We start from the raw sequence: 10,762 nt of genomic DNA on the forward strand, positions 1-10,762 counted from the left end.
GATGTCTGCATAAATATTCACATATGTTGTTCTGCCCAATACACGATCACTGATCAGATTCCGAATTCCAAAGAAATTTCTGAGCACCAAGCATTTTTGAGGTTCGATAACTGCTGCTCATCTTAGTTTTATTTATAGATCTGCTTTATTCATAGATCTGCCTTATCTGATTTCGTGATCAGTGATCGTAATTTACGAACTTGGCTTATTTGCATTCCATTTTCATGCCTTATTTGCAGCTGTGACAACATTAGTTCATTACAAGATTCCTTCTGACATTCAACAGACAGGTTCGCTGGTCACCTGCGTCAGCCATAAATTCCATCAATATCACTCGCTCACTTTCACTTACTCAACCTAAAATCTACATACCTGTGAAATGTGGTTGCTGTTGTTGTTTCGCTGCAAAATTTTTTCGTTATATTTTCACGCCAAAAGATATTTTGTCTTTAGTGCAATTTTTATTTAGTGTTTAAAAATCATTTAAATCATTTTTCGAAATCATTAGCAAGCGAAGCAGATCCTCAAATTCACCACCTAAAACACTAAAATCCACAAAAAAAAAAAAAAAAAAAATAGTAAATGACACCCATACGCATACATAAATGAGCTGAAAACATCTAAATTTAAAAGAAAAATATACAAACGAAAAAAAAATAAATAAATAAAAATTGAATATTAGGTTAAAAAAGTGGAATAAGCAAAAAAATTAGAAGAAAAAGTACAAATTACAACGATAAGTTCATCAAATCAATACAGCACGCACGGCGAACAATCATCAACAAGGAGGTGTCCAGAGCAGCAATTGGCGGCCAGCGTATGCGAGTAGTAGTAGTCAGCAGGACGTAAGTGGTAAGAGCACAGTGTGTGGGCTGATTGTCAAGAAGCAGTGAGGACAAAGTAAAAGAGCGCGCGCGCCATTTCCACCAGTCAGTCGTCAGTGCACTTCGTCTGACTCCGAGCAAATTTCGCTTTGTGTAATCTATGCAAATCTTGCGAATTGAATCCCCTGCGCGCTCTTTTACGTTAGTGCAAGATCAGACTCCAAAAGTCATCGCTAAGAAAATCTGAAAGTGAAAGCGACTGAGGCGTTGCCAAACATTGTCAAGTTAAGTGATCACCGGCAACACCATTGTGTCGTTGTTGGTGGCGTTGGTGGCGGTGTGTCGTCGGAACTGTTGTTGGTGTTGGTCGTCGGTGGTCTGTAGTCGTAGTGGGAATTCTCGGAAAGCCAAAGCATCTGTATCGTAGCTGAGTGAAAGAGTAGTAGAGTTTCAGGCACCGTCGACTAACGCTCGCCAACTACCGTACCAACGCACCCGTCGTACGCCCAACCACCTGACCGACCACCCAGCTCGCACAATTCACTCTTCCGTCGTCATTCAACGCACCAATCACTAGATCATCCTACACAACGTAGCTCGCGCGAAAGCAAAAATACTGCCCATTGGCTGCCGACGACTCTCGAATAGATTGGTCGCGACTAGCTGCTCTGCTTTTGCGCGTATGTAGAATATCGGCTGCGCTGTCATCGTCATCGGCATTGCCATCATCGAAATTGTGAAACAGCAAATATTTCGACACAGTTACACAATATGGCAACACCACAAGTCAAAGATTTGGTGTTGCGTTCTCCTGCTGGCTCCTCTGAAGTGGTCACCTTCCCTTGGCCCCTACAAGTTGGCAGCGGTCAGGACAAGCACGACAATGGCATCGATATTATCGACACGATCAAGTTCGTGTGCGAAGAATTGCCAAGCATCTCATCCGCATTCGAAGAGATTAATCTCAATCAAATTGACACTGCCTGCTATAAGACTATGACAAATCTTGTCGATCGATTCAACAAGGCTGTTGACAGTATTGTTGCATTGGTGAGTATTAACTATTGTAACTATTTTAAAAATACTACTACTGTAGCTGTAATGGTAACATATTGTATGTATTTACGCTTGATATGAAAACGGGACATAGAATTTGGCTGCTTTGAANCTAACTTGTTTGTATTTACGCTTGATATGAAAACGGGACATAGAATTTGGCTGCTTTGAAATCTGGACATTTGTGCTAATTTAAAAACTTACTAAGTTTTATTAATCCAAAATTTTACTTTTACTTACTTTGTACTTTACCCACTCATTAACTCTTAAGTCTCGTAGTCCACTACCTGAGTGGACAGAAACATGATCAACCTTCTCTATCCAGTTCGCCGACGATCTCGTTCATCGCTGCCAAGAGTGGGAGAATATCAAAACACTCCTTGACAAACTTGTAGGTGATCATCCTACTGGAGATTTGCATATTTTGGCGCTTAGAATTTTGCTAAATGGTTTGCCGAGCTTCTCCCCCAATTTGTGGCGTTATACAAATGATGTTATGCAAATGGTGGCTCCTACAGTTTTACGCCGCCTCCGAACGGCAAATGGATTTTATGAGACGCTTTTTCTTGGCAGTCTGAGGTTTGCCATTGCCTGCCGAGGGGTGATCATTACTTCCAAAAATACCTTTTTCTATAATTTTTGTTTGGATGTTGGTTTGACCAGGTATTAAACCTTGGTCCTACGGAGTGGAAGCACGCACCTCTAACCACATGGCTACAGCCGCCCCTACTGTCCGTTTAGTTGTCTGAAAATATAAGTAAAAAGTCCTCTGAAAAACTGTGGACTCTCTGTCCATTGTAACAGAAACTTTAGTGCCGGGTCCATAAATACCCGTCCCGGACCGTCTCTGCGTACCAATAGATACATATTTGGTATCAAAAAAATGAGCGAGTCCACTTGAAATTATATTATGTAGAGAAATTTCTATGTACAAATTTTATATTCTCATATATTAATTTTTACTCTGTTAAAAAATAGAACTAATTTAATAACTGAATATTTACTTCTTGCTCTCTCTCTCTCTCCTTCTCTCACAGGAAAAAGGAACTTCACTGCCCGCTGAGCGTTTGAATAAATTCGCTCATCCCAGCTTACTTAGACATATTTTGCAATTAGTCTATAATGCTGCCGTACTCGATCCGGATAAACTCAACAATTACGAACCCTTCTCACCCGAAGTCTATGGCGAGACATCGTATGAACTTGTCCAACAAATGATCAAACATGTGAATGTAACCAACGATGATACATTCATTGATCTGGGTTCGGGTGTTGGCCAAGTTGTACTACAAATGGCCGGCTCTTTTCCGCTTAAAGCGTGCGTGGGCATCGAAAAGGCAGATACGCCCGCCCGCTACGCCGAACGCATGGATACGTATTTTCGTCAATTTATGGCGTGGTTTGGTAAACGCTACTGCGAATATAAATTGATAAAAGGCGATTTTTTAGTTGACGAACATCGTGAGAAGATTACCTCGTCTTCATTGGTTTTCGTAAATAATTTTGCCTTCGGACCGAATGTCGATCATCAGCTGAAGGAGCGTTTCGCAGATTTGCGTGATGGTGCGCGTATTGTATCATCGAAATCGTTTTGTCCGCTGAATTTTCGCATTACGGATAGGTAAGTTGGTGAAAGAAGTTACTCGGATTAAAGAGAAGTGGAAGTTTAAATTCAAAAAAAAAAAAAAAAAAAAATTGAAAAAGAATTGTCTAAAAAAATGTATTCGAAATATCTATACTAGTTACTGATGATTAATTTAATGCGTCATAATCAGCTTATGAAAAGCCTTAAAGCAGCGTTGATCCGATCAACACGGTAATTCTGAAATATCTCGGGATCGGGGCATTTTCGATGATATTCGAAAGGAGCCAAATCTATCTCGATTCCAGTGTATACTGGTGGGACATATATACATATGTATGTAGGTAAATAAATACTGTGCTCTAATCCAGTTTTAACTCGATTCAGAAATCCATTAGGGTGTTTGGTGACATCCAGTGCATGTGTCTCTTCGATATTGCCTTGCATTCGGAGAGCTAGAGTCAGAAATCTCAGCTCCTGCGTCACAAAAACGGCATGAAGCGCTCGGTTAGAATAGATCTTAATTTTGTAAAGGTAATTTTTAATTTGCAATGACCTGTTTGTTTGCATACCAATTAAGTTTTTTAATTTTTTATCCGGCGTTGCCAAGTAAATTTATTCCAGTGCTATTCGTTCCTTCTTTTATTCTAAGCTCTTTTATGATCCTATGCTCAAGAGGTGCATGGTCCGATTGGTGTTGCCTGCTGCAGCCTTCCTGACAATCATGCCCGCCTCGTTGCCTTCTATGCCTTTGAGTCTTAGAATCCAGAGGAGGAAGGCTTTCTTTGTCGATAAGATATTTAGTCTCTCTACTCTACTCTAGCCCACTGGGCAATAAATTAATAAAAAGCTACGTTAACAAAAATAGTCATTTACTTAGATGGTTTCCTTTTTAACAGCACACATGTTGTTTGTCATTTCAATGCCTAGTCGAACCTCAGCATAAGCGATAGTCAAGATGCGAATATAATTTTTGTTTCTGCTCTTTCTCTTCCACAGAAACCTCAGCGACATCGGCACAATAATGCATGTCAGCGAAATACCGCCACTCAAGGGTTCGGTCTCATGGACCTGTAAGCCAGTATCGTACTATTTACATACAATTGATCGTACGATATTGGAGCGTTATTTTCAACGCCTGAAAACTCAAAAAGGTGCTGAAAACGATCATGTCGGTAAGTACAAATGGGTTCGAAATCAATGAAAACATAAAAAAAAATAATAAAAACATAAAAAAATATACATAAAAACATGCCGTCAAAGTGAGCGGCTTAGCAGATAATGATAGTTAAATAAAAGTATGAAGAATAGCTTCCAAAACAAAAAATTAAAGAAAAACAAAAACCAAAATAATAAATCTAGGAGAATTACAAAAATTAAAAACCAATTTAAAAATGGAAAAGAAATGTAAAGGAATTAAAAAAAAAAATATAATATATTAAAAATAAATTAAGTAATTAAATTATGAAAAGAAAAAAAAATTATACAAAAAACAAGTAATTGTTAGGCAAAAATCAAAACCGACTTCAATTCTCATATAAAATTTTAGGAATACCGTTAATTTTTTCATGATCCAATGATCGGGCCTAAAACAAATTAGTATGGGACCACGTCTGAGGTACCACCTTTCCTTAAAAAAAAAAGAGAAGAATTAATAAATACATAATAATTGTATAAAAATTAATAAATATATAAAAATAAAAAAATATTCCTCCTTTTTTTGAAGTCAGTTAAAAAATGTTCATACACCACCAATGCGAAAAAGATAGTCTCGTTTACTAAAACGAATTATAAAAATAATATATGTACATACATAAACAAACTTAATCAATATTTACAAAAAGATATTGATAACAAAAAATCTTTAATAAAACATTTAATAACGAAATTATAAAAAAACGAATCATAAAGCATTAATCAAAAACGTGAAATAATGTAAACAAAAAATAATTAATACAAACAAATTTAGTATAAAAAGTCGCCAAAAAACTGTTATAAGTAAACCTATTGAGCTGCGCTTCGAACTAAATCTGAAAAAAAAAAAACGGAAGGTCTATTGTCCGAAAAAATTCACACAAAACAGTCACCCTACAACACAAGGCATTTCAATTCAATTCAAATTCATGAAACACATCCGCTCAGTTTCGTTTATGTTCCTTCCAGCATTTTGTTGGATTTGCAATTTTAATTAAAAAAAAATATGTTTCTACTTTATTTTTATTTTTTTGTTAATTCTGTGTATCCCAAAAGGCGAGACCAATTATTTATGTTGTGTACCGATTTTGCGCAAAACGTCGTTGGCGCCTTCCCCTACCCCGAAACATTTCTTTTGTCCCTTTAACTAATCAAATTCTCATTTTCTCCCTCTTCTTCCTTCTTCCAGGTTCCACGCGTACCACACGCGATCGTGCCAAACGTGAGGCTAACAATCACGCACTCAACAATCATCACCATCATAACCAAAACCAAAACAACAGCAACAGCAACAGCAACAACGCGCACTCTAGCTCCTCCGCTGCCAACTCGTCATCTTCGAACTGCTCCAACAGCAACACGCAACGCACCAATTCGCCCGCGGCTCATATTAACAACAACAATAGCAACCACAATCAGTCAACGGCAACAGCAGCGGCGACGGCGACGACAGCATCGTCGGCGACAACAACTTCCATGACGACGTCGTCCAAGGCCACTCGAAATCAACAACAACGCGAACAACAGCAAGCCCAGGCGCATCGCAATAATAACAACAGTAACAGCAACATGGACATGGACACGTCGACCGAAAGCGAAGGCGAAGCGGCGAATGGCAGCACAACTGGCGGCACCGCCAACAGTAACCGGGGGGCCACACGCAAGATCTGGTCCGACTGGTGCAGCAGCTCGAAGGGCAAGTCGTCGCAGTCCGATGATGAGGAGAACAATAATAATAATTTTAGCAGCGCCACGACGACGACAACGACGACGGCGCGTAACGTACGCACCACCGTCACGCAGAAGAAGCGCAAGAAGCTTACGCGCAAGGCGGCAATTGCAAGCAAGAGCGCTGCTGCTGCGGCGGCCCAACGTGAAGCGGCCGCTGCACGCGAGGCGGCAGCACAAGCGGCCGCTATTGCAGCCGCTACGGCGAACAGCAAAGACTCTTCGTCGAAGGAGGATGGTGGCGCTGGCAGTGGTGGTGGCGGCGGCGGCGTACGTGGTCGCAAGGGCCGCATGAAGAAGGGTGCGCGCGGACGCAAATCACTGAAGATCGCCGGGCTGGATGTGCTGCACAAGCAGACGCTGTTGAGCACGTCACACGAGGTGCTGAGCAAGAAATTGCCAGCGGCACCAGGCTGTGTGGACCAACAGCTGACGTCGTTGTTGACGCGTAACATGTCGCACACGGAGTTGGAAATACCGGAGGCGCCCCAGGATACACCGTATGCATTGCAGATTCTATTGGATGTCTTCCGTTCGCAATACATGGCAATGATAGATCAGATGAAGGCGAGGTCGTTTGTGCCGAATATAAAACGTCAAATACAGCTGGAGCAGGAGCGCAAACAGCGCATTAAGAATCGTGCCTGCCAGCTGGACAACAGATTAAGGTGCTAATCGATGATAGTGTGATGCTGCTAAAGGCGCGCATGAATGAGCTAGGCATCAATGTGACCTCACCGAATGATCTGATAACAAAGGCAAGGAGATCGTGGGACGACATAAGGAATTGCAGGGCATCGCAAAGAAGATACAATCGCAGGTCACGGTCTGTGAGTTGGAGCAGAAACGCATGCTAAAGAAACACCTGCAGCATTTGCCGGATTATCAGCAGACCTGCGGCACCAATGGACGCACCAAACTGGAACTGCCTTCTGGCAGTGTGAGTGAGTTAAGCGAAACCGCTGCGCACGAGTTGGTTCTGAAGGAGATCGCCAACACGTTGGCGCAACGCAAGAAGTTGTACGCGCAAGTGTCGAGCATTGAGAAGGAGGCCGCGCTTCTGGAGAAAGCCGCCGAAGAGCGACGCACTGCAGCGGCGTTGCTTGCTCAAGGCACCAACATGATATTGGCGACCTCATCGCCAGCGCTAAGCGGAACGCCAACAATGATGCCCGCCACGCTAATACCAGCAGGTACCGGTGGCGGCGCGACACAACCGCTGCAGCTGACTACTATGACGGCATCAAATAGCACATCAGGTGCTGGTGCCGTGTCCCATAGCGCGCCCACAACGCCTAGCAAATCTTCAGGGCATGCTTCGTCTAGGAGCACGCGCCGTAGTCGCGATCATCGTACGCGTTCCCAGGAGTGGCCCGATGTGCCGGACGTAGGCAAGATCGAGGAGAGCAATCCCGAGGTATTAGGCGCAAAAGATACTGGAGACCGGTCGTCAGATTGAGGCAGGCAAATTTTCAGCAACTGCCGGTGTTGGCAACTCGTACAACAATGCAGCGCTTGGTGCTGGCCCGCAAGTTGGTGGAAAGCAACTGGCGCCGCCACAGGCCGCACACATGCACCATCACCACCACAACAATAACAATATGGCGCAATACCACGAGGAGGTGCCGACAACGCCGCCGTCAAAGAAGAAGCAACATGCGCGCAGCTCGAGCAGCGAGCATTTACCATCGGTTTCCATTTATGTGGCCGATAGCAATCTGATGCCTGCGCCCATAGCTGCAGGCAAACACCAGCAACAGCTGCCACAGCAGCAGCTGCAATCACCTTCCGCAAGTGGTAACGGTTTGCGCAGCACGGTCGGCATGCTGCCGAAATGTGAACTGCCTGGCGCGCGCAAGTCCTTAATGTCTGCTGCAGCTGCTGCCGGCATACAGGAGTCTCCCAAAGTGGCTAACTTCGAGGACCGCCTTAAGAGCATTATCACTTCGGCGCTAAATGAGGATCAGGAACATCGCAAGGCGGCCGCACATCAAATCCCTGGCTCGTCGTCAGCCACCCACATGCATGATTTGAATTTGTCCTCCGCTCCACAACAATCGTCTCCGGCGACGAAGCGCAGCAAACACTCAGCGGCATCTATGAACAACATGAATCAGCAGCAACACGCGCACCAGCAAATGCAAATGCACCACCAACAACACGCGCACCACAATCATTTGCCGCCGTTGCCACCACAGGCACAGCCGCCAAACAATTTGAGCAACCTCATCACCGTCGCTACCCAGGGGCCAACACATTTGAATGCTAACACCACCATATCACCAATAACGCCACCACTCTCTACCGCCAATAGCCAATACGGCAGCGGCGGCGTGGGTGCAGGCAAATATGGCGGCGGCAAGCAACAGTCTTCCGCTGCAACGGGCGGGCAGAAAGGTAGCACTGCTAAATATCAGCAACAGCAACACAATGTGCACCTTCAACAACAACAGCAGCAGCAACAGCACTTAGCACATTTGCAGCAGCAGCAGCATGCGCACTATGGCTCTGCCGCGGCAGTTGGCGCCTCACCAGCTGACTTGGCCTTCCATCATCGTCGTCGCAGCTCTGTCAGCGCGGCAAGTTACGAACACTACGCTGCACAGCAGCAGCAGCAACAACAACAACAGCAGCAGCAGCAGCAACATCAAGCAATGATGATGGCTGCCGCTGCTGCAGCTGCTGGCGGCGCGCCATCCCATCATCACCCAGGTGCCGGCCATCAACATCTGATGCAACAAATGGAGTTCAAAGCTCCCGGCGTTGCCGCAGAAAATCTCATCTTAAGCGCATCGCAACGTTCAAACAGCCGCGAGCAACTTGCTGAGGAAGTGATCGTGGCGCCACGCTCCAGTTCGGCCAACTCAGATTCGGCCATTATGTACTACCCACCGACACGCGATCGCCTTATGTCGCTCGAGCGCAGCAATAGTCGCGAATCCGCGGTCTCACAACCATTACCGCCACATCAGAACAACAGTGGCGGCGGCCAGCAACCGTTATCGCAGCCGAGTCGTCCGAGTTCCAACTCATCACAACCGGATTATACGCAGGTGTCACCAGCGAAAATGGCACTGCGCCGTCACCTTTCACAAGAGAAACTCAATCAGCAAATGCCGCCTACAGGCGCAGCTGCTGGATTGCCACTCTCAACGAAAACCATTGGCGATCTGGTGAATGGCGAAATCGAGCGTACGCTCGAGATATCGCATCAGAGCATAATCAATGCGGCAGTAAATATGAGCACAGTCGGTGCGCCACCCAATGCTGTTGGCAGTGCAGTTGCTGCTAATACTTACATAGATCGCGCGGCGCATGACCGTCTGCTCATCAATCCGAATGCGCAACGTCCCGAGCGTGTGCACGTGCGTGTTTTTGATGAGCAAGCGGCGCATGTGCAAGGCAGCGCAATAGACGTCTCGCCGCGCACTATGGGCAATAGTAGTAGTGGTGGACGCAAATCGCCACCTCCTACTCAGGCCACACACAATTTAGCTACGCTAGCGCATGTTGCCTACAATCACAAGCCAGCGACTGGTAGTGCTGCGGCAGCCACAACATCATCAGCATCATCGAGTAGTGGTCGAGGTAATAATATCAGCTACAATGCTGCGCGTGACATACAGAATCAGTCACTATATCAACAACAAATGGCTGTGAGTGCTGGAGGTGTAGGTGGTGGCGGTGGTAGGGAAACGACTGCCCGAAACGCTGCTGGCGGTAATGTTGGCGGTGCTAGTAGCGGCTCACGTGGTCGCGACTATCAGCCGGTTAGCTTGCCACGCGCCGAAATGAAAGGCTGTATCGAAGCATATTTCAACGATGAACAACATCATCATCAGCAGCAACAACAACAGCAGCAGCAGCAGCAGCATCATCATCATCATAATCAACAATCGCATTCGCATAAGTCGAGCAGCAAGGAACGCAACAGTGGACGCGGAAACCGTTTGAATGGCAGCAATCCGCCGTTGGAAGGTGAGTGATGAAAGTAGTGTCATTATTTTACTTGCGAAAAGCGAGTTAGTATTGTTAATCATCTCTAAAAACAACGTTTTCTCGACATACATAGTTAAGCTCTTTTCTCTGCTAACTCAAAGTTAAATTTCTTGCACTTTAATAAGCGATAAATGTTATATTAGGTTTGTTCCACACGAGTCCGCGGGTACCATTTTTTAGAACAGATTTGTTGATTCCGGCCACGAAAAGTGGTTTTTTGCGTTCCTCATGCTTTGGGCACTTTTGGCACGGGTTGACACATTTTTGACACTAGTGAGAGATTAACTTATTTTTACGCTCTATTTACCGAAGCAGGCGGGAAAGCTTGTAGAACAAACCAATTGCCATGGCTAGGTATTTGTGAAGGGTTTTTTTTTTT

The 10,762-nt window shown here is 44.8% G+C and overlaps 1 protein-coding gene across 1 annotated transcript in view; it reads left to right on the forward strand.

The window, feature by feature from the left end:
* Positions 1-447: 447 nt before the first annotated feature.
* LOC108361828 (histone-lysine N-methyltransferase, H3 lysine-79 specific-like) overlaps positions 448-10,762 on the forward strand; it is a 22,088-nt gene continuing 11,773 nt past the window's right edge. The window contains 7 exon segments of the mRNA XM_017614592.1: positions 448-1,874; positions 2,918-3,501; positions 4,462-4,637; positions 5,846-7,039; positions 7,042-7,140; positions 7,143-7,807; positions 7,809-10,362. Coding sequence (XP_017470081.1) covers positions 1,596-1,874; positions 2,918-3,501; positions 4,462-4,637; positions 5,846-7,039; positions 7,042-7,140; positions 7,143-7,807; positions 7,809-10,362 — 5,551 coding nt within the window. The 5' untranslated portion in view covers positions 448-1,595.

Source organism: Rhagoletis zephyria, unplaced genomic scaffold (genome assembly GCF_001687245.7).
Source record: "Rhagoletis zephyria isolate East Lansing unplaced genomic scaffold, Rhagoletis_zephyria_1.1 Rzeph_scaffold_00861, whole genome shotgun sequence".
NCBI classification, from domain to species: domain Eukaryota; kingdom Metazoa; phylum Arthropoda; class Insecta; order Diptera; family Tephritidae; genus Rhagoletis; species Rhagoletis zephyria.